General features: G+C 39.6%; 1 protein-coding gene across 1 annotated transcript in view; it reads left to right on the top strand.

Moving 5' to 3' along the window:
- Positions 1–6,014: 6,014 nt before the first annotated feature.
- Positions 6,015–25,375, top strand: part of LOC131131356 (inactive serine protease PAMR1-like) — a 33,643-nt gene continuing 14,282 nt past the window's right edge. Inside the window, exons 1-6 of the mRNA XM_058076011.1 lie at positions 6,015–6,106; positions 7,351–7,872; positions 17,277–17,453; positions 19,737–19,862; positions 20,188–20,302; positions 23,379–23,596. Of these exons, the coding sequence (XP_057931994.1) occupies positions 7,713–7,872; positions 17,277–17,453; positions 19,737–19,862; positions 20,188–20,302; positions 23,379–23,596 (796 nt within the window). The 5' untranslated portion in view covers positions 6,015–6,106; positions 7,351–7,712. The remainder of the gene's footprint in view (positions 6,107–7,350; positions 7,873–17,276; positions 17,454–19,736; positions 19,863–20,187; positions 20,303–23,378; positions 23,597–25,375) is intronic.

The raw sequence follows: 25,375 nt of genomic DNA, 5'->3' as shown, positions 1-25,375 counted from the left end.
ATATTATTGTTCCCCAGCAGGTCCTGACAGAGTAATAAAACCTTAATCACAGTAATGCTCACAGTGCAAATATGTCACATGGCTCAGATGTAAGTAGTACTGTAAGTCCATATTGATCGACGATGCAAAGTCAATTATGAAGTAGTTTGTCAGATACTAAAAAAAGTTTTTTAACGAGACTCAGCCTGAAGTGTCGTCCATCACAGGCGGAACTTGCATAATGTGAACTTTTACTGCCTGTGTCGGCACACTGGTGCATTTTAATGTCTTATAATCAGATTTTTGATGCATTTTTCTTTGCCGTTTTGTGTTTATTGGTAACAACATAGAGTACTTGTGATGTGATGTGAGTATATTTAGTTCACAGAAGGACACCTCCAGTGTTATTGTGGTGGCTAGGGAACATAAAACAAAAAATGAATGCCATTATAAATACACACAAGAGCTCCGGTGCCACACCCTGCGTACTGACATGCCTTTTATAGAGCACGATCCTTCTCCTGTTTGTTTTCCATGTAAGGCCTCATTAAGTGGCTTGTGTTCAATTTAAGTGGGATTTTTATTTTCCGTCAAGTCTTGCTCACACAACTCTTAAATTACAGAGTGCTTGTTGAGATCCCCGACTCCTGTCTGGACTTATAACCTACCGATGTGGATGACAAAGGGAGCTCTGGGAGAGGAAAATGGCCCCTTTGGTGCCCTCATTGGACAGGAGGAGAATACTGAAACGGGAATGGTTATGTGCTGTAAAATATTGAATTTTGTTAATGGATATTTGGTGGGTGTTTTTTTCAACTTTACAACTGCTTAATGGGTCCACTTCAGGTCCAAAGTGATATCAATTGGCTCATTTCTCTTGTAACAAATTTGTCTTTCACTGTAAGAACACTCTTAGTGACATTTTTCCTACATAATTATGTAGAAATGATGCTTTGCTAGTGGAGGGGAAGAAGACGATAAAAAAAAAAAATCCACATGACAGACTGCTGGTTGTCATGGTTCGCAAACAACACATTGTCAATGTAGGATTGTTGTCGTGTTCCTTATTCTTTGCCCCAAATCGCCCAGCAACAGTCATTCTAAACAGGAACACAGTGACGGAAATGTGTGATAAACAACAGGCGGCGGTGTGGATAGCCCAGTGGTTCATATCTAAGACCTTCTGGCTGTGTCTCAAACCTGTGGGCGGATTTGTTAGACATTTTCCACCCCCTGGTGACATTCACTTCTCCTTCATTCTGAAATATCCATTATAAGAATTACATTTTTTTTAAATTCTTCCAGTGTGCTGACGTCTTTCTTGCAAGGAGCTTAGTCAGCAATTCAAGGATTTGTAGTTGTGCTTATAAAACGCTGATGCACAAAGGGTCAAAAGTCATCGTATAAACATGTCTTATCCGAGATTTACGATCATTAATTTGGTGGAGAGGATGAGGATATGACCTTGATGAAACATTATGTATTTTCTTTTCAAGGGAGGAACCTTACCGCAGGGGATCGGCTCAATTTTGCCAAAAAGATACGCACTTCCTGTGCGGTTAAACAGCTGCTCTGTTCCAAATTTATTAGATTTTTTTCCGCTGAGGTCTTGATTATGTCTGTGAAGGCCGATCATTTCTGAATGACATCATGGAGTAATTTACTGAACCTTCACATACTAAATAGGCGAGGAACACAACCATGTTTTTCTTCTATTTGTAGATTTCCATTGGAATTAAGGCATGGATTTGATGTTGGATTTAAAGTCAGTGGTAGTCATGGCAATTGGACCATATCTTCTTACTGGTGCCAAATGGGTGTCTGTGCTTAGATGGTGCCCAAACTATTCATTCATTTTTACCACTAATCATCACGAGGGGCACGGTGGTGCTGGAGCCTATCCCAGCTATCTTCGGGCAAGAGGCGGTCGCCAGCCAATCACAGGGCACATATAGACAAACAACCATTCACACTCACATTCATACCTATGGACAATTTGGAGTCGCTAATTAACCTAGCATGTTTTTGGAATGTGGGAGGAAACCGGAGTACCCGGAGAAAACCCACGCATGCACGGGGAGAACATGCAAACTCCACACAGAGATGGCCGAGGGTGGGGAAAGACAAAATAAGAAGCCAAAAAGTTACCACTTCCACACAAAATAGGAGGAGAACTCATTTATTCATTCATTTTCTACCGCTTATCCTCACGACGGTTGCGGGGGGTGCTGGAGCTTATTCCAACTGTCTTTGGGCGAGAGGCGGGGTACACCCTGGACTGGTCGCCAGCCAATCACAGGGCACATATAGACAAACAACCATTCACACTCACATTCATACCTATGGACAATTTGGAGTCACAAATTAACCTAGAATGTTTTTGGAATGTGGGAGGACACCATAGTACCCGGAGAACATGCAAACCCCACACAGAGATTGCCGAGGGTGGAATTGAACTCGGGTCTCCAAGCTGTGAGGCCTACGCGGTACCCACTCGTCCACCATGCAGCCTGTGCCCAAACCAGTAAAACGGAAAACAACCCATATCACCGGCCTGGCTAAAAAAAAAACCTGCTGCAGGCTTTTGTCTTTCCTGTCACCTGACCACAGAGTTTCCAACTCTCCATCTGATGGAGACAGCAGGTTGAGCTAAGTGCACACAAGGGAAAAGGTCTTTGTTTGTTCTTTGTTCAAAGTGTATCCATAGAAATGAGAAGGATATGATTCTGTGATCATTTTTCAAGACACCGGTTTGGTCGCATGAACAGTGAGTGAGATGCTAGCCAAGGACCGTAGAGTCAAGAGTCAGGATCTACAGAGAAAAACATGAGCTAAAATGCAAGAGGTAATACGGACATTTGTGTCAAAAAGTGGACATGTCTGAGCGTCTAAGCGTATGTGTTATCTATAATGTTTTTTTGATTGTGTATACAGTAGAACCTTGGTTAGCATCCGTGTTTTTTTGGTTAACATAAAAATGTTTGCTTCGGTTTGCATTCAATTTCAATAAAAGTACAATATGGCACATGTCTTGTTGTGTTATTAATACACTGTGTAAGTTCAGCTGTGTTTTTAATACATTGTTGTGTATTTTTATCATAAATATAAGTAAATGGACGGATGGGTGTTTCTCACCTTTTTATCAAATACACTTTCAACATTCTTTGGATCCATTTTGAATTACATTATTGAGGTGAGAAACACTTAAAACAGGATGGTGGTTGTCTGTGTTTAATATTTATATGCATTTATATGCACATTTATGAATGGGAAACATTTATTTGGTTAGAGTCCGTTTTGGTTAGAGTCAGCCTTTCTGGAACACATTAATGACGCTAACCAAGATTTCACTGTATAGTGCAGGGGTGGGCAAACTATGGCCAGGGGGCCACATGCGGCCCACCAATCGTTTGAATCCGGCCCGCCAGTTGCTTTTTAAGTATTTCAACTTTTAACATACAAACTGGGAACATGACTTGTAAGTCGGATGTCTTATTTAGTAAAAAAAAAACAACTGTAAAATTAAATTACATAGTTTGATGTAGTTGGATGTTTAAAGTGCTCCTGAAAAAAGGGACATTAAAACATACAGCTGATAGTACAACACATTTACAGATAAAATTAGACAAATAATTCAAGGAAAATTATAAGCATAAAAAAGTGTGTGTGTTAAATATATGTTCTGGCCCCCTGGATAATTTTGTTAACTCAATGCAGCCCACATATCAAAATATTTGCCCACCCCTGGTATAGTGGAATCCTTTAAACGTGCTTGCTTGTCGTATAATTTTTTCTTGGATAACTCATTCACTTTTTTAACAAGGTAATGAAATTTTACTGTGTGCCTTGGCCAGACTCCCTATCCTCTTTGACCAGCCGTAGCCACCTCGGTGCCAACTGACATGCTTCAACAAAAGACCTCAACAAGCTCAGTCAAGCTGCTCAGGATGAAACTGATCTGCGGGTCATGGGAAATTGTTTCCCTTCCACGGGTACAGTAACATGATGGATGAATTAGCGGGCGTGTATTTGCCTGGCAAGGTGACCAAACTAACAGTGTGGTCAAGTTGGAACAGCAGGCATCCGTGACACAATCAACGAATGATCTGGAGTACTTTTGGGAGGGACGTCATTTGCCTCCTCGACGTTCTATCCACTGAAAATTTGAAAACAATCAGTTCATATAAATAATCAATTTGCCTGACTTGATGATATTTGTATTTGTTTCAACAAATACTTCACCAAATGATTATATCGAGGTTACAATTACGCAAAGTTATGCTCAATCAAAAATCAATGATGATATACATTTTCTAGGAAAAACATGTACTCTTTTGACAGATTACACAAGCTGCAGCGCTGAAAGATTTGGGTTTTGCATAATAAACTCTTGTGCATCTGGACAAACAGTAGACGGGTGGTGAAAGGTGGATGTCATGGTGAAACTACAATATTTACTTGACCCCCCGCTATACTTTGATTATTTCCATCCTCCTGTTTTACGTTTTACCAACATATGCACACATAACGTACTGTATATGTGCATAGCTGTGATGTACAGTGAGGTTCATGGCTGCTGAGGGATTGAGTACACAAATACCATAAACCTAGCAAGCACTGCACAACACTGATGCTGCATACTGAAAATACATACAGTATTTCTTACAATACTCAGTTACAGTAAAATCAATCCACAATGAAAATCTGAACAAAATTGTATTAATTTTTTTTTTTTTTACATTTGACTCAACATTCAAGAAGCAAAACATCTTTTCCAGAGTTGCGCAACAACAGTATAAACACAGATTCAGCTTTCCACTTTTAGCAAAACATTGCAGTGTAATATCCTTAATATATCCCTAATATCCCTATCCCTAACCCTAACCCTAAACCTAAAACTAACCGTAACCCTAACCCTAACCCAAACCCTAACCCTAAACCTAACCCTAACCCTAACCCCTAACTCTAAACCTAACCGTAACCCTAACCGTAACCCTAAACCTAACCCTAACTCTAACCCTAAACCTAACCGTAACCCTAACCCTAATCGTAACACTAAACCTAACCCTAACCCTAACCCTAACCCTAACTCTAACTCTAACCCTAACTCTAACCCTAACCGTAACCCTAACCCTAAACCTAACCCTAACCCTAACCCTAACCCTAACCCTAAACCTAAACCTAACCCTAAACCTAACCCTAACCCTAACCCCTAACTCTAAACCTAACCGTAACCCTAACCATAAACCTAACCGTAACCCTAACCCTAAACCGTAACCCTAAACCGTAACCCTAAACCTAACCCTAACCCTAATCGTAACTCTAACTCTAACTCTAACTCTAACTCTAACTCTAACTCTAACTCTAACTCTTACTCTAACCCTAACTCTAACCCTAACCCTAATCGTAACTCTAACTCTAACTCTAACTCTAACTCTAACTCTAACTCTAACTCTAACTCTAACTCTAACTCTAACTCTAACTCTTACTCTAACCCTAACTCTAACCCTAACCCTAACCTTAAACCTAAACCTAACCGTAACCGTAACCGTAACCGTAACCCTAACCGTAACCCTAACCCTAACTCCTAACCCTAAACCTAACCCTAAACCTAACCCTAAACCTAACCCTAAACCTAACCCCAACCCTAAACCTAACCCTAACCCTAACCCTAACCCTAACCCTAACCCTAACCCTAACCCTAACCCTAACCCTAACCCTAAACCTAACCCTAAACCTAAACCTAAACCTAAACCTAACCCTAACCCTACACAAATATTCACACCTTAAACCAGTGCTGCTTAAATACTTGGGCGGGACCCCCCTGGGGGTCCTGAGGCTTTCATATGAATGTAGACCTACCAACATGTACAAATTGTTTTTAATATACTTATATACTCGCCATGTCATGATCTGTGTGTTGTTGCTCCGCTGCTGCATCAGCAGCAGGCGGGCCACTCCTGCACACACCTGAGTTCAATTCCCCATCTACTACTTAAGGCCTGCTCACAGCTGCACTAATTGCCAGATTGTCCCTGAAGCTTCCACAGTCTTTGGCTGCTGCTCGTCTCCCGCCACGTGCATGCTGCCATTGTTCCTCTGCTTTCTGGCTTTTAAGCATATGGCCGTGAGTACTTGCTCGTTGGTTTTTGCTTTTACGGTGTTTTCTGTTGTTATTTAGTACTTGTGTTTTTCGTTACTGTACTTGTGTTTTGCAGGTATGCCTTTTGCTGCAGTGTTTTTTGTTACCGTGTTCTGGCTAGTGTTATTTTTGTCTAGCAACCTCTGTTTATTTGTACTTTTACTCTGTGTGGACTTTTTTTGTGAAACATTTTTGTTGTGTTTCCTGTCTCCGCATCTTGGGTTCCAGATCAGTTCGTAGTTCTTGACACTACATTTTGTTGTATTTTCTTGGTTCCAGGTCATACGGGTATGGGCTTCTATGGGAGAGATGCATGCCGAGCTCTTATAAAATGCACCGTTTTTTTTTTCATCTTAAAACTACATTAAACATGATCTCTTCTAATGTGGAGTTGCATCATCACCTCTTTATGCCTCTCGTGCAAAAAAAACAAACCAAAAAACATAAATGACTTGAAGTAAGCATGCATGACCAACCTTGGAGGAGACAAAAAAGTCAAAATGTTTTGATGATTAGATTAGATTCAACTTAATTGTTGTTGCTCATGTCACTTGTACAGGGCAACAAAATGCAGTTAGCATCCAACCAGAAGTGCAAATTTATAAGTACCTTATTAGTAAGTAAATGTAGAAATAGAATAGAGCTGTAAATGGACAGATCTGTGTACAAACTATAATAAATATGTGGATATATACAAGGATATAAATGACTATAGTATGGCTATTGCAGATTATACACATAGATTATAAACAGTATGCACAGTATGAATGTGACAATATATAATAACAGTAATATGTACAGTAGTGTAATGAAGTGACTATGATACAGTGTGAATATATATATATATATATATATATATATATATATATATATATATATAGATATAAGTAACTATAGCTGTGATGTGACACCCGATGGCTGTCTGTGGCTAGAGATAGCACAATAAATAACAAAACACACTCTTTCTTACCATTACTTTGCATTCGGGACTCTCAAACTCCCATCTCAGGTACGCTGAATGATCATTTGATATTCTATAAACTCTTTCATCATTACTTCTGTCGATTTACGAATTGTACAACCTCAGCGACATTAGAGCGCTCACTCGATGTCAGGAGACAACAAAGACACTTTGTTGCACACTGTGCACTCTAACACCTGCTATCAGTATCAGAATACTCTGAACTTGAATTACACTGACTAAGATTTTTTTTTTTTTTTTTTTTTAGAACACTCAAGTAGTCCACCAGACGTGAATTCCATCACATCATTGGGTGCAGAGTGTGCAACTTGCAGTTATTGCATGTGTAAGTGTGTGTGTGAATGACAACCACAATGACTTTAGCACAAAAGGCTGGAGGCTGCATTCATTCAAGAGCAACACTTATGGTACCGGAGCTGGAGTGAGCCGACTTTTTAGGAAGACTGGACTGTAACCTGAACCCAAGATAGTGAGCGAGAGAGAGAGAGACTGAGAGAAGTGAGAAAGAGAGAGAGAAAATTGGAAAGGAAGGGGGCGGGAAGCATTAAAGGAGTTTGAGATGGTGATGTCAGCCGAGTTCAGAAAGTAAACAGAGTTCCAGACTACAGCATGCTGTTTGCCGATACAGGACTACAGCCGGGGCAAACCTATGGGGGCTCCCACGCAATCCCCTGGACCAGCGCAATTATCAGTGGGAGGGAAGGCTGGTTCCTCTTCATTTCCCTTCTCATCTTCATCTTCGTACCTCAAGGGACATCCTGGCCTTACAGTAAGAGAAGTTTAGTTCTCCCATTTCTTTTGGTTGGGGTTCTTTTGTTCTCAAGAGGCCAACATCTTTCACTTTTCTCTTAATCCAATCTTTTAATCCCTTAAGGGTAGAAAAGCAGTCTGGAAGATGACAAAGCACTTTTGTTAACAGAAACTGAGATGTTGTTGTTATTGTGTTTTTCTGAGTTGATATAGAAAGAGAGGTATGATGCTGTATTATTGTCTTTATATAAAATATACATTCATGATGTTGTGAAAATAAAAAACTGAGCTTGTTTATCCACACAAAACGTTGTTACCACACATTCCTTCAGGTAGTGTGAGTCCTAATAGTGTTCAGACTTGGCACTGATCCTCATTTGTTCAGCAATTTCTCTTCGGATGTCAAAAGGTGTTCTTGGAATAGTCTCAGTGTTTACCCTCAACGATCGCTTGTGCTTGTCAACAGGAAGTAGAGAGAGAGACGTTTTGAATCGATTATGCTGACTGCGGTGATGTTTTGCGCCAAAGACTTTTTTTTTGCCCTCTTACTCGTCTTTGCTAAATTCTCAAGCAGCCAATAAACACTGAAGTCATGCTGGCCAGTGAAGGCATCTTAGTTGACTGGCTGTGATTAGTAGAGTTCCCCTTTCAGACATTTCTGTCAGCTGAGTCACTCTGGAGACGGCTTGTTGCATAATCTTGTGTAATTATCTGATGATGGATACTTTCTATGGAGCGGCTGCAAATAGATGTTTTTATTTATTGTATTTTTTATATAAATTTATATATATATATATATATTATATTTAAATACATGTATATATATTATATATGCATGTATTTATATTTTATATATTTTTTATATATAAATTATATATTATTTATATATATATAAATGTATTTATATTTTATATTTTTATATATAAATAAATTTATATATATATTATATAAATGTATTTATATTTTAGATGTATATTTTTATATTAATTTTTATATTGTCCCGTAATGTTTTTGTTCATGTCTTTTGTATCTCTAGTACTGTGTTTTTACAGTTGCAGAATATTAATGCCATACAGAATATTACACACCTCGTTTATTGCATTGGATTGGTCCCAAAATGACACGTAATAAGTGAAATCCATGAGGTAGCCAACTTAATTATTAATAACTTTTTAAAGCTGTAAAGCCCCTCACTATACACTTTTTTCAGACATTAACATTTTATTTTTTTTATTTTTTTTTCTACAAAAAAAAAGACAAAAAGACATTTTTAAATGCTCAAAAAAGTAAAAGTTGAATTTGTTTGATTAATCTACAAGGTTGGATGCAAGAAATTAAGTTACTCACACTTATTACACTCTCTGACTGTTCCGCTGTACTGTAGTGTTTTTATATCCTTCTTAAAACATACTTTTTCCTTCTTCCGTAATGGTGTCCTACACCCCCCAATTCTTCTTCCTATGCCTTTTGGGTCCAAAAACAGGCACTTTTGACAGTGCAGAATGTTTCGTTAACATTGTGGATGTTTTGGGGGATAAAAATTGTAAACTTACGGCACTTCAGAGTCACACTGCTAGCGATCGAACATTTATGTAAACTTGGCAAGCCGAACGCATGCTGCACTGCACAGGAAGGCACAGAGGACATTGATAGTCAATGGTCTAACAGTCCGTTAGCCAATCAGGACGCAGAACACAATGCACGTTCACTGTATAGCTTAGATATTGTACATGTCATTTATCAAAGCGCATAACTGAGTGAGTGATATTCCACTTCATTAGTGGTTTCCTAGCAGGGAGAAGTTTACTGAGGGCAATTTCCAGGATGAGCGGTGGGATAAGCCTCCCCTCTGATGTGCGCTGCCCACAGAGGTTCCCCCGGGAGTTTTGCCTTTTCCATGATGGCTAAATCACACTGACCTCAAAATACCAGGCAGCTGCTCTGGAGACTGTGCAAGGAGAAATGTACACTACACACTCTCAGCTCCTATTTAAATTATTTTTCCACAATCCGTCATGGCTAAAATAAGCACTTTTTTTGTGTCTTGCGGAAATCATTTCATTATGTATATGTACTGTGTAATGTAACTGCGTAATGTCACGTGCTTGGCAAGAAAAAGAGCAGTCTTTTAATTGTGACACAAAAGAGAAATTCCGTGTACTGTACGTATATCCTGTTACAGCAATTATCAATCAGTCGAGAGAGAGGCGGGGTACACCCTGGACTGGTGGCCAGCCAGCCAATCACAGGGCACATATAGACAAACAACCATTCACACTCACATTCATACCTATGGACAATTTGGAGTCGCCAATTAACCTAGCATGTTTTTGGAATGTGGGAGGAAACCGGAGTACCCGGAGAAAAGCCCCGCATGCACGGGGAGAACACGCAAACTCCACACAGAGATGACTGAGTGTGGGATTGAACTCTGGTCTCCTAGCTGTGAGGTCTGCGTGCTAACCACTCGACCGCCGTGCAGCAAAAACAAAAATGTGAGGTAAATTACAGATTGTCCATACAGTAGGTGTTACTGGTTGTCGGCCTATATGTGCCCTACCATGGGCGGATAACCAGTCCTTGGTGTACCCCCTCCCTGGCTCCATCTTATCAATAATAGAGTTACATAGAGTAGCGGCGTGTACCATTGGGAGATGTATGATGCAGTGGCGTGCAGTCAGTGTAAATGTCAATGTCCTACATTTACATACATAAATGTATGCGTGACATCATTATTCTTGCTAATTGGACAATAAAACACATAGGGATGCATTTGGCATGGTGTGCATAAGATGGAAGGTACCTGTCATTTGCACTAAGGAAAAGCCAGCGTTGGTTTTTGTTGTTTATTTTTACTTTTATTGAAATATATATAAAGGCTGCACGGTGGTTGAGTGGTTATCACTCAGGTCTCACAGCTAGGAGACCCGAGTTCAATTCCACCGTCGGCCATATCTGTGTGGAGTTTGCATGTTCTAAACATGCTAGGTTAATTAGCGACTCCAAATTGTCCATAGGTATGAATGTGAGTGTGAATGGTTGTTTGTCTATATCTGCCCTGTGATTGGCTGGCCACTAGTCCAGGTTGTACCCCGCCTCTCGCCCGAAGGATAAGCGTAGAAAATTAATGAATTAAATATTTAAAACAGCATAGTCAAATGCAAGATATTTTTTTTTCTGTTGAATGAATGAAAATTTGCCAAAATGGAAGATTATATTGATCAACAACAAAATATCAGAACTTTTCCTGGAGAAGGAGGCTGATGTAAATTTAACTGTCTATAACCATAACAGCGTTGTAACATTTGAACTTGTAATTAATTTATTAGCTATTACCGGAAACCAATAACATTAGTAACGTCAGTGAATATCAATATGTTGCCCTATTGCTAACATGCTGCTGTCTTTATCCGCCATAAGTGATATAACACAGCCGTGATGCAAAGTAGGACGCGGAATGTTCCGAGCTTTGAGGGGAAAAAATGTCAAATTTGATAACTGCTGCAAATGCCACAGACAGCAGCGAGCACATACTTCACTTATGCAAATGATCTGTAACTCTAGCGATAGCTGTTTTTTTTTTTTTTTATAAATGTCATCTGATGCAAAAGCCAATTTTCTAGCTTAGTAGAGGGAAGCTTGTAAATAGTGACGGATTTAAAGTGGATGCAGGCTTGTGAGGACGCGTGTAAAACCTTTTGGATAAACTATATGTAGATATTTTTTAATATTTCTTACAAAGGAAATATGGACAAAGACACATTTCACTGCAATGCATGAATAATTTGGTCAATAGCTGGACCAGATTTAACGCTTGAAAAAACCCATAATGAAACAACATTTCTGACCACAAAAAGGTTAGGGTTCATCGGTTTTTGACCCCATGTCCACACTTAATGCCTTTTAGGTCAACCTCGATAATGCAGCGAAGCAGGCAATTTCCGTGACCGCTTCCTGGCACGTTTAGCGATGATGTCATCGTCTGTATTTACATCAAAAGTGTTCAGCTGAGCTCAGCTGACTGCTTTTCATTGGACGCACGTGTTGCGTGGCGCATGGATCGATGGAGAGTGTGACAGTGACTGCTATTTCTAGTACTTTTTTTTTTTTACATTCCTGTCAGGAGTTTCCAACATCTGGAAGAGGAAAAGCAAACACCACTTACGAAAACCGCAGCAACACACGCATAATCTGCAGCCAAGCCAAAGTGGAAACAACCATAAGAATTATCTGATTCTAGGGAACACAAAGGTCGGACAAAGTATTATTTATAAGCATTAAAAAATATATGTTAACAGTATACACACAATGTGAGGTTGTCAATGACAAGTGGGTACCCTGAAGTGGGTTTATCTGAGAAGTCAACCAAGTACAATATGTGACATACAAGCTGGAGGCCTCATGTACAGAGGATTGCATGTATCATGTCAATGAACACCCATGAAAACATAGCACATTTAGATATCATAACAGTGTGAATGTGTCCTGACTGGCACTGACTAATTATGAAACATATTTGACGTGAAACAAAACAGAATGGTCTTACATAACCAGTGTTGAGACCAATGATGTTGTTTGGTCTAGAGACAGTGCCGCCGAGGAAAAGACAGGAAGCAGAACTGGAGGTAGCAAATATGAGGATGCTGAGGTTCTCATTGGGAGTGACCAGGATGGATAGGATCAGGAACGAATACATCAGAGGTACATTACATGTTAGAAGCCTTGGAGATAAAGTCAGAGAGGCCAGACTGAGACGGTTCAGACATGTCCAGAAGATAGTGAATATATAAGTAGAAGGATGCTGCCAGGTAAGATGCATAGAGGAAGACCAAAGAGGAAGTTTATGGATGTAGCGAAGGAGGACATGAGGGCAGTTGGTGTGAGAGAGACGGATTGGATGGAGGAGATTGATTTGATTTGATGTCGACCCCTGAAGGGAAAAACCTAAAGAGAAAGAAGAAAACGCAACACAATGGCCTAAATGTCCAAAAATGACCTCACTGCAACATCTGCAACAAGACATTTCGGTGGCGAAAGACCCATCACTGCTCTTTAGCAGTCCACTCTGTGACCACGACTGGCTCCAATAATTACTAACAATAACAGTATGGAATGACACCTTTTAAAGAAATAACGACATCCTATTATATGGACCAAAGGTCACTAGTTAGAATCTGGTTTAAACACAGCAGTCCTGCTGCCTGTTTTCCTTCACCCCAAGGACACTGAGAACAATTAGGTCAACTTCAACCTATTTCTATTATAAGTCCATGTTTATTCATGTCGGCTGAAGTGAGGCTAAATGTTAATTTAGTGTCGTTTTTTTAATTGAGTCAGGTCAGTGTAGCACCCGTAGTTAGTTAATGATAGCTGAATGCGTGTGGCCTTATTTTGTGTTGGGTCAAACCTTGTCAACGTGATTCTGATTGCTTTGAGGAAGTCCAACGTATCTCAACAAAGACAAGGTGTTATTTGTACAGCATGAATGTGTGAACATCATCTCCAGCATCTCCTCCCTTATTAACTAATTAACTGAACTGAACACATTATGCGTCTTCTGGTGTGATGCCACTGAATGCATTTCCAAAGTAAAAACTACAAAATCAGAACACACAATTCCAAGTACTGAAGAAAGACACCATACTCTATTCTTACATAACCAGCATTTTATGGCGTGTTGGACTGTAGTTTTGGTTTTCTTCAGTTTTCACGTCGTTTCCTGTTTTTTGCTTTTGTGTTTCCTGTTTGGCATGATGTGCAACTGCTTTGCAGCTTATTAAATCGTACATTAATACATGCAAAGAGCAAAAAGTAACACAGTAGTAGCAAAATCATTTCAAACCATGGACATACTGAGGTCACACCTGATATTATTATTGACAGAAAACTAATACCAATATGATCTGATATGTCATTTTTGTGTCAAAATATTATAATAATGATATGTCAAAATATAGTGCATCACTAAATTTGACTTTAGAATTAAAAAAAGTACCTTTTGCAATCTGAGTAGTTTTATTTCAACTCAAAGGGCTCCATTTATTTTACAAATTTGCCCTAAAAGGCGATGAGTTCGACAAAGTTTTGCGGGAATTCCTGTAATCCTACGAATAAACAAACCCAAATCTTTTGTATGACAACCAAGTGAAAAAAAAACGTTTATTCCTGGGCATCCGAATGTGGGTTCAGAAAGCAGCCGCGGGTCGTCTCTCTTTAATGACATTACCAGACTAGCTCTTCAAAATCTTCTTTTTCTTTCATGTTTATGTCCCATAATTCAGCTTTTAGACTCTTCTGGAGGAGTGTATTTTCACATAGAGGAGGGAGAAAAAGGGAGGAGGCAAATCTGTCTTCACTTTCACCATCCTAATGATTCCTAATGAGTCAAGGTCATAATCGACATTGAATGGTGACATTGAATCGTATTGTTCACATGGACATATAAAAATCAGATACAGGTGAAATATGAGCTACAAAATTGGAATTGACTGTAATGGTTTTATTTCATTTGAACATGCATCAGATTACAATTGAATGCATCACATAATCAGTTCCCAGTTCCACATGTCCAAAAGGAGTAGGAAGAAGCAAAGCTTATTAAATCCTACCCCTCCATCTGGTACTTTTACAATCAGTAACTGTTACATTTGTTCACTTCCTGCTTTCCTAATATATATTTTAGTTTTTTTTTTTTAGTTTTTTTTTTGTCATGTACCGAAGTACAAGGTGATATGAGCATCCAATGACATAATGGTTCAAGACTCTTCATCCTTGTATTTAGCAAACATCAACTGCTTGTATTGTTTCTTGAATTGGCTCATTGTTTGAGGGTCTTACTCACTCCATTCCATAGTTTGATTCCACTGTACAATATATCACATCGTCTGATTTAAGAACATATTTTTCCTTTCTTCTGAAGAATGGTTTCATTCTAGCATGTGTAAAAATTGTCAACAAGATCTGGTTGTGTTGGACGCTATTATGTAGTTCTGTGATGCCCTGCCCGCCCAGACATGCATGTTTGTGGTTCTCAAATGCAGATCATCCCAAAATGACCATCTGGACAAAAAGCACGAGTTTGCCTTTTTTGGTCAAAGGGACACAGACAACTCTAAATATAATAGAACAACACAAGGACACCAGTGCACAGAAAGAAAAATGAAGCCGTGGTGAGTTTACATTTGTTGCCACAACAAGAAGCTGCAACTACTGGTTAGGGTGACAGCCTGGATAATAAGTACGAAGGGCTTGGCGTGGATGACGGGCGGCATTAATCATATATTCCTGAGACCTCAGACAGATGGTGTCAAAGACTGGTGACGCTTTCAAGGTTGAAGTACGAATTCAACCGTACCCACATTGTAAAACAAATAAATGACTTCACCAGCTGTTGAACAAACATGAACCAGCATAAGGTAACTGTATGAAGCCTATTTTTTTTATTTTATTTGGGCAAATATATGAAACATTACAGTGCATTTCTTACATCAATCAAAGTATAACTTTCCATTATTTACATTTGTATTCAACTATCTGATCACAAGCTCAAAAGGAGTAGGCTGAAGCAACAGCTTATAAATGCCTACCCCTTTTTGCAAGATATAATCATGTTCATGCCATGTCTTGTTTTCCCCTGTTATTATTATTATTGTAATATTATTATTATTGTTATTATCATTATTGTAATCATCTTTATCATTATTGCCATTATTATAATCATTATTAGGGCGGCACGGTGGGCAAGTGGTTAGCGTGCAGACCTCACAGCTAGGAGACCAGGGTTCAATTCCACCCTCTGCCATCTCTGTGTGGAGTTTGCATGTTCTCCCCGTGCATGCGTGGGTTTTCTCCGGGTACTCCGGTTTACTCCCGCATTCCAAAAACGACTACAAATTGTCCATGGGTATGAATGTGAGTGTAAATGGTTGTTTGTCCATATGTGCCCTGTGATTGGCTGGCGATTGGCTGATTACCCCGCCTCTCGCCCGAAGACAGCTGGGATAGGCTCCAGCACCCCCGCGACCCTTGTGAGGAAAAGCGTCAGAAAATGAATGAATGAATGATTGAATAATCATCATTAATATTACCATTTTCATCATTATAATCGTAACAATTTTTTGATTTTTTTTTAATTATTTATTTTTACAGACTTCATTGCTTCTTGTAGAGTGCTGTATCATTCCATCTGTTGTTTTCTGAAATCCGCAGTATTTGTGCTTTTATTGTCAATTTATTAGCCCACTTTTTTACTTTTAAGTGTAAAGTGTATTTGAAAACCTCCATAGAAAATGACTGGAGTCTTTATTGATAACCTGTCATCTGAGCAGAACACCTCGCCCTCCTATCCCCTGTAATTGAAAACCAATGTATTAAGTCAATCCAAAAATTATCAACCCCCTTGATTGCGGCTTTTTTTCTGTAAAAAAAAAAAAATGACCAAAACATTTGAAGCGTCTGTTTATATTATATAAATGATTGTAATATCAGAGCTGAAATGATGAGCTAAATGTTGGCGGAACCCTCTGCCAAGTTTAAAGTGCTGCATCTGTTCATCCTTCTTCTGCCACACGGAAAATTCCACTTGTCAGTTTCAGCACCGAATTTCACAAATACATAATCACACAAAAATGCTCAACGTACCTTAAATGCGTCCCTCAACCCCCAACTCAATAAATTCTGTCTGTTGTGTTGACTTTCCCTTTTGCTGCCTGTTGCTTGATGAATTGTGTTTGATGCACAGCAGAATGCAAACACACACGGAGATGGTAACCCACTGTGAGAGACGCTAGAGGCCATATGGTTGTAGAAATAACCAGAGCACCAGTAGGCAGCCGTTCGCATAAACACAGGACAAGTAAACACTGCATCCCTCTGCGGACATTAAAGCAAGTCTGCTCACGCAAATATCACATCACATCTTTCCTCCTTGTCACGCCTGATTATTTTCCTCTCTATTTCTCTACACAATTCTTATGTAAATATTTTTTCCCAACCAAAAAAAATTACTCCAGTCAGACTAAAGCAGGGGTCTCAAACACGCGGCCCGCGGGCCAAATGTGGCCCGCAGGACACGAGTTTGAGGCCCCCGCCTTGATATGGATGCTGTATGGTATCATGTACCCAGAAAAAATTATTACGTTTGATTAATGTTCATGTTAAAGGTTAAATAACTGTTAATAGTTATCCTCCCTATCCGTGTGGAAGTGGTATTTGAGAACAGTGGAATGTTTTATCAGAGCTTTTATTGTAGAAAATCGGAACCAAAGCACTGAAAAAGTTTGTATATTTTTCTGTTTTTAATAAATGCGTTTTTTTTTTTTTTTGGAAAACCTGATGCGGCCCAGCCTTGCCCAGACCCTAGCTCCAGTGGCCCCCAGGTAAATTGAGTTTGAGACCCCTGGACTAAAGTATTATCTTATTTAGATTACAGGTATTTGTACAACCACTGCCCAGGACCAGAGTGGAACTCTATGTGTACGGGCTGCTGTGAGTACGACGTGATCCGCTGCAAATGCCCCCTGCAGGGGACTTCGGTGGGCTATTCCGTGCCCTGCTGCCGCAACGCCATCAACGAGTGCGACCCCTGCATCATCCATCCCGGTACGTCATTCTTTGATAAAGTCAATGTTTTGCATGAAAGTTCTTGTTCCATGGGGCTCGAGTGGTTAGCGCTCACAGCTAGGAGACCAGGGTTCAATTCCATGTGTGGAGTTTGCATGTTCTCTCATGTTTTCTCCGGGTACTGCGGTTTCCTCCCACATTCCAAAAACATGCTAGGTTAATTGGCAACTCCAAATTGTCCATAGATATGAATGTGAGTGTGAATGGTTGTTTGTCTATATGTGCCCTGTGATTGGCTGGTTGTGGTGTACCCCGCCTCTCGCCCGAAGACAGATGAGTCCTTATCTTGACACATTCTTGCAGTATTAACATGAACATCTGCAGGGTTGCTGTTGGCGCATCCAGGCACCTCCAGGACCTGGGGGTCGCTGGTCAGGGTAACGGGAACATTTCTTCTTCAGCACATTCAAACACTTTCTATTGTCTAAGCAAATGGATATAAGGCTGATAACTAACATTATATTCATTCTATCTACATTTTATTCTACATCATTGGAAACACTTTTTTTGGACTATTCGGTAGCATTAATACATACGTACATTGCAAACAACTAAACCTTAAAAGTCAATGTATCATGACCAGCTGAGTGGCATGTTTTTATACACAAAAATGGTAGACTGTGAGGCTATGTTGATCTTAGTCAGTTTCATCCTGGAGGTGAGTCTTTCAGTACTGCCTGCCATGTTCTTGGCCCATCACCAAGAGCTGTCTGCCTCCTTGTCTGCCCTCTGCACCGTAGAGAGACAAATAAGTGTGATGGAAAACCTGAAAAACAACTCCATTACGTCTGATCTAATTTGTTTCCAGGCCAAACTCACATCATAACATTGCTTAACTTATAAATCGTCACAGTGTCTCATGGGAGTCATGGTGTTTACGTCTAACAATGCTGACCATACCTGTCATGTCTGCACACATGTTTCACTTTGCAGCTAAACCTGATTTTCTCTTCATGTTGTTTCATGAAATACCGTTTTCTTACAGAAGAATGTAATGTTTTTTTTGTTTTTTTTTTTTTTACATAGCGTGAATGCACTGGCTTTTATAGGGGAAAACAGATGTTTAGAATTAAGATGGATACAACTACCTTGTGTTTAACTGTAAAGCCCCCAAACATGCTCGCAAGGGACGTGTACAGTCATAAATCCCCGTGTGTCCACATTTGCTGTTTAAATTCACATTTGATATTTTGACCTTGACCAACAAACCACTTGAGTGAAAATCCATCCTCTCAGGAAACTGTTTCAGGGGGGGTTTCACCACATTTCTATTTAAAGGACTAGCGAAATGTTTCAGCATTACGTTGCAGTGGAAGGTGATTGTAATGAGTTTAACAGCGTTTATTCAAAGGAATGATGTAGGGAGGGATGTTCAAAGTGCAGCACGGGGGCCATTTGTGGACTACAGATCACAATTTAGTTGCAAATGAGAAAAATGTACTGTATTTTCCGGACTATAAGTCACACTTTTTTCATAGGTTGGCTGGTCCTGCGACTTATACTCCAGAGCGAGTTATACATGAAAAAACTGTTTATGTTACATAAACACTGGACACCTTTTCTGTTTATATTTATTTTTGTGTAGCTGAATAACCATTGTGTTAGCATATCTTACACCTATTCAGCCTGTTCTCTATTTTTTTACTATTAGAAATTGCCTTCCAAGAGTACGTAATGTCTGTTTTGGTCAAGCAGTTTGTAAAATAACTGCATAACCGCATTATTTCTACCTAATTATGAATTTTTGGCCTTGTGGGACTTATACTCCGGAGCGACTTACAGTCAAGAAAATATGGTAATTGTAATACTTCATGGTGTTATAGCTATAAAAAAATAAAAATTCATATAAAACAACCATGTTTGGATATTTTGGCTCAATATAAATGGGTAAAATTGTGTCAAACTAAAAGTTATGCTTCAAATGTACAGTATCTTTTCACAAAAGAACTGATATTTGTTGAAGCTTACCTATATTCTATGTTAAAATAATTAATTGCTGTTTATCATCACTTACAACTTACAACTATGTCTAAAATATGCCAATTTTATGTGCATTTTATTAGCAGAAGATTCAATAACAGGACATGATTATGTATATTAGCAACAAATTAATATTTCAATTAAGTTAAACTGCAAACAGCCCCTTCAGAAAAGCATTGACGAGCAACCGCCAATACCGTTCAAAGATTCTAAGAATTTTTTTCTGGCGTCATCACGATGTAAAAATGACGGTTCATACATGCTATGGTTGTTTTATTGCAGGTTGCAGCATATTCGAGAACTGTAAGCGGTGCAACAATGGAACATGGGGTCCCAAAGATGACTTCTTCGTCAGGGGCCAGTACTGTGCTGAGTGCCGTCCTGGATGGTCTGGTGGGGATTGCATGAGTGAGTGAAGTCATTTCTTTACTGTATGGTTCTACTTTACATTTCTATATGATGAAGTCAATGCCCTTTCCTTGCCTGTGGATGAGTCTACATCCTGGATAACAATGCCGACTTGGACCAATGCCATGCCTACGGGGCTTTCTATAAAGAGCTGACACAGAGAGACAGTCAATACTGTGGATACCCATTAAACAATTGGAAACAAAAACAAATACGACTGTTTGTTGCATGGGGAGTCAAAACCGCAGACTGTAGACCATCATACTGTAGTAGTTAAGCTCTAATTAAAAGACTCTAAGTAATTTCTTTGTGTTGCACCCTACAGAGTGTGGTGGGGTGATCCACAAACGTCAAGGCCACTTGGTGCTGGAGAGCTACCCAAACAATGCTCGCTGTGAGTGGACGATACAGGTGGATCAGCCGTTTACGATAGAACTCAGGTGGGATTGTACTCAAGTCTTTGCATATACTAGACTTTATGATCACTAGACATTAATACTTGGGACTTTCTGACACATTAGTAGCCACGTTTGCATGGACCCAAATATTCCAATTCGATTTGGGTTATTTGCTCAAACGGAAAGAATGTAACCTTTGTATACATCTCATTCCGAAAGAAAAGTGCCAATCCGAATGAATATATAATCGGATTCCCAGGGGTGGACTATTCCTTTCCCCAATCCGATTGAGGTATCTTGTACTCGCACAATTGGAAAGTTGTCTAAATTTCGAGACTGGACGAACAAAAAACTGGCAATACAGAGTTATTCCAACAAGTGAAAGAAAAACTTGAGGAAGTCGGTATCACGCGATGTTGGTGTTTACGTTTTACTGGGCATGCCCCATTGACTATTCTGGTTGATTATAGTGCTGCATGTAGACACGCGATTGGAATATTCCTTTCCATGTATACTACCATTGCTTTCGGAAAGGTTATTCGGAAAGATTCCATTCGGAAAAAGAAAAACTCCTCATGTAAACGTGGCTAATGAATGAGTTTACTGCAACTGGTGAGCATTCAATGAATACCAATAACAAATAAACAAAAACTACAAGCCACTGCTCTCAATACTTGACTGTAGCGACCTTCAGAAATGATAGGGATTGTATTACGTCTTTCCTGGATGTTGCAATAAACAATTGCTTTGTTGGTTCCAGCCACGCCAAAACAACATCAGCAAAGTCCGATTTTCTGCTCACAGCCACACCGACAGTCAGGACTGTCATGTTCATATGGAAAATCACAAACATTACACATAACTAGATAGGTTGCTACAGTATTTGTCAGTGATTTAGCTGTTAATTTAAGTACGAGTTCTGACTTCCACTTCAATTTGACTTACAGCGCGGCGTAGAAACGGAACTCGTTCATAACCCCATAACCACCGGGTGTTATTAATACGATGCTTCTCATCTGGTATTACACCCTACCTTGAAATATTCATCGCCCCATCTGCAATAGTGATTCATAGCTGATGATGGATTAAATGTCTGCTCAACAGTATGCGTGTCGCTAATGATGGCAAATCTACAGCAAAGTTTGGAAACTTTTTTTTTTTTTTTTTTCCCTAATGACTTTCCGGCTCAGTGATAACCTCCCGAGTCTGTCGTTTTCTCCATTACGCATCCAGTTTTTTTTTTTTTCATAGTCAAGTATTTGTGCAGGTTTTGGCGGATTAAATACAGTTACATGTAAACTGAGGAATGGTTTTGATGAATGTTAAACGTTAATACATGATTCAGAGCCCTTTTAACAATGAGCTCAAGGCTCCTTGTTGATCTTTACTGGGTTAAATGAGGCATGCAGGGATTTCAAAGGCCGTGTGAGATAATTAATGAACAGTTATCTGTCTTTCATGGCACACGACGTACTAAACCAAAATGAAATGAAGCTACTTTTGAAAAGACAGGCTACGAATTAATAACAGGCTTATTTTGTATTTGTGTTATTTGAGTTATGAATGGTGTGTAGCTAAATCCTTGTTCCTAATAATCCTAATATACTGTACTTCTCCACAAGACTAACTAGAAGTGATGTGCAGGATCCTCTAATGATACAAATACAGATACTTTCAAAACACATGTAAACAAGTTTCATTGTTACAACTGTATGATAAATCTCATAATTATCCAAAGATTCTATTCAATAGTCGTTATAAAACATAAAAAAGAAGAAGAACAGGTTTTCCTTAGTGCAAGTTCTTCCATTAACAAGCTATTTGGATACCCACTAATGTGTCTTTTTTCAGCAAACTCATGGTTGAGGTCTGCACAGTCCTATTTTCTGGCCAGTTAGCTTTCAGTAGATGGGAGTGCAAGACTGTTAGTCTCTCCTGACTTATAACTTTTAACTCATTTCATCTTGATGGATGCTTTTTCACCCCTAGCAACGCTTACAAGCAGGGTTCAGGAAAGCCTTGATTGCGGTGCAAATTTTTTTGCTGGAGCCTATCCCAGCCGGGTACATCCTGTACTGGTCGCCAGCCAATCACAGGGCACATATAGACAAACAACCATTCACACTCACATTCATACCTATGGACAATTTGGAATGTGAGAGGAACCCGGAGTACCCGGAGAAAACCTACGCATACACGGGGAGGACATGCAAAACCCACAACGATATGGCCGAGAGTGGAATCGAACTGGGGTCCCCTAGCTGTGAGGCATGCACGCTAACCACTAGACCTCCATGCAGCCCTACATTTTTATTATTTCACAATTATATTTTGACATGCATACAATTGGGATACATTGGGTAAAATTGATTTGGTTAACATCCGTTTTGGTTAGAGTCAGACCTTCTGGAATGAATGAATGACTCTAACTAAGGTTAAATGTTTTCACCACTTCAGCACCCTTGTTCGCATCACCAACATTTTAAAGTACTGCGTGTTTTAAAAAATGTCAGGAAATGTACAGTATTTGGAATTTACTGTCCAAGTTTTATAGACATTTAACAGCCGCTGATCAGATGTAATTAAGAAGTTTATCCAGACTGGAGCGGTGTTTCTGTTTATCAGCAGTAATTATCATCAATCACACAAGTGGAGTAGTATTTATGACTGCATTCTTCCCATTTAATGGGTACACAAGCGGTGTTAATGATACATATTCTTGTAATTTTCAGGGTGATAAAGTTCCTAAAGCTTTCCTATAAGCGTTCCTAAAGGCACAGTTTTCCACACGGTCTTGTATGTCATCATAAACAAGAAAGAATGACCGTACAGGAATAGAATACAATTGGAATAGTCATTATTTTGTGTCATGTAAAGAGTGAGGCACATCTTCGACTCACAGCAGCAAACCATAAATTAGCGTTGCCAGTCACACTCAGCAGCTGTTAGAGTAATCACTGTCATTCATTACTGTTCATTGCCTGGTTTCCTTCTGACTGGTGTGAAAGCAGCTGGTGTGGTGTTGCCAGATAACGCAGGTGCGTTCAAAAAAACGAGAATGAGAACTTGATCATTACAGTTTCTAAGTTGTTGGGTTCTTTGTTTTCCTGCTTTTCAGGTTCATGATGCTGAGTTTGGAGTCGCATCCTTCTTGTCGCTATGACTACGTGGAAGTCCGAGACGGAAACAGCATCAACTCTCGTGTTATAGCTCGGTTGTGTGGAAACAACAGAGCTGCTCCCATTCAGAGTTCTGGCAACAGCCTACACATTCTTTTCGAGTCGGATGGGTACAAGAATTTTGATGGTTTCTTTGCAACATTCCAGGAGAGCTCAGGTATGTCTTGTGTGTATACACACGTGCATCTTACAACAACAACTGCAGAACAACACACTATTTAAATGCTATTGAATGGAAATTTTGTTTTACGAAAATACCTCAACATGCAGCCATTATAGGCCAAAGTATCAACACTAATGTGAGCATTATTGTTATCAAGCACTGCCTTAATTCACATGGGCGTTGAATTCAGAATAGCTTGTTACTGAAATCCTGTTCAACAGACCCCCATACGCCCCTCCAGCAGCTGCTCCATTGGGTTCAGGTCAGGAGGACACATACTCGGCCGCACCATCACCTTCAGCCTCTGCTGTAGGCAGATGTCATCTTGAGAGTGTGTTTGCTGAAAAAAACTGCCATGAGGTCCACTTTCCTTTCCAAAGGGAGGGGGGGTCATGATGTGCTCGAGAATGTCACAGAACATGTTGGAATTCATGTTTCCCTCAGAGAATGGCAGCTTCGCTGTGCACTAATGCAGCCCCGATCCATGATTCCGTCACCGCCATGCTTGACTGTAGGCATAATAACGGCTGTGTGTTGACTGATTTTCAGTGGATAGTAACTATGTACCGCTATACACTATTTCTATAAGACTATGTCTTGAGAAAAATGGTAATGGTTTTATTTCATTTGAACATGCATCAGATTACAATTGAATGCATCACATAATCAGTTCACAGTTCCACATGTCCAACCATTCACACTCACATTCATACCTATGGACAATTTGAAGTCGGCAATTAGCCTAGCATGTTTTTGGAATGTGGGAGGAAACCGGAGTACCCGGAGAAAACCCACGCATGCACGGGGAGAACATGCAAACTCCACACAGGGGTGGCCGAGGGTGGAATTGAACCCTGGTCTGTGAGGTCTGCGCGCTAACCACTAGACCGCCGTGCCGGCCTAGGAAGAAGCAAAGCTTATTAAATTCTACCCCTCCATCTGGTACTTTTACAATCGATAACTGTTACATTTGTTCACTTCCTGCTTTCCTAATATATTTGAATTTTTTTCATAGTTTTTTCAATTTAAAAAAATTTTAAAAAATTAAAAGAATTTTTTTTTAATGTTTTAAAATTTAAAATTTTTTAAAAAATTTAAAATTTTTTGTCACGTACCAAAGTACGAGGTGATATGAGCATCCAATGCCATAATGGGTACCATAGTAAGTGTCAATATAGTGATATATATAGCACATCATGACTGGTTCAAGACTCTTCATCCTTGTATTTAGCAAACATCAACTGCTTGTATTGTTTCTTTTTTTGGCTCATCGTTGTGCATTGTTCGAGGTCCTTACTCAATCCATTCCATAGTTTGATAGTAAGTGTTTCAAAATATGCACCATGTCAAATAAGCTCCACATGGTAACCAGCCTGTTCATAGTATGGGTTTCTGATGTTTGACATCCCAAAGATCCATCTGATCCCTGAACCTCCTGAGGCCCAGGGATCATGGTGTGTTGTCCAACAGGTAAATAATTCCGCACATCCATGCATCAAATTAAGTTTAACTAAAGGGCGTCATTAAGAAGCACATCAAACGGCCACTAGATTGTTCAGGCACAAATTATCCCATAATAGGACACGGCTGACGTAGTTTATGTCGGAGCCTGTGGGCAACCCTTTAAAAGCCCAAATGTAGTATTTCCATACCATGCTGCCAGCTTGACTTTTTTTTTTTTTAACTCAATGTGTCCTTGTTTTGGCTCACAATCAGACACATGTGTAGCGGCTGCAAAGCCAGATCTCATAAACGGAGCTTTGTGTCTTTCTA

The sequence above is a fragment of the Doryrhamphus excisus genome, chromosome 6 (genome assembly GCF_030265055.1).
Source record: "Doryrhamphus excisus isolate RoL2022-K1 chromosome 6, RoL_Dexc_1.0, whole genome shotgun sequence".
NCBI classification, from domain to species: domain Eukaryota; kingdom Metazoa; phylum Chordata; class Actinopteri; order Syngnathiformes; family Syngnathidae; genus Doryrhamphus; species Doryrhamphus excisus.
The sequence above is the reverse complement of the archived record's forward strand: the minus strand, read 5'-3'. Positions and strand labels throughout refer to the sequence as shown.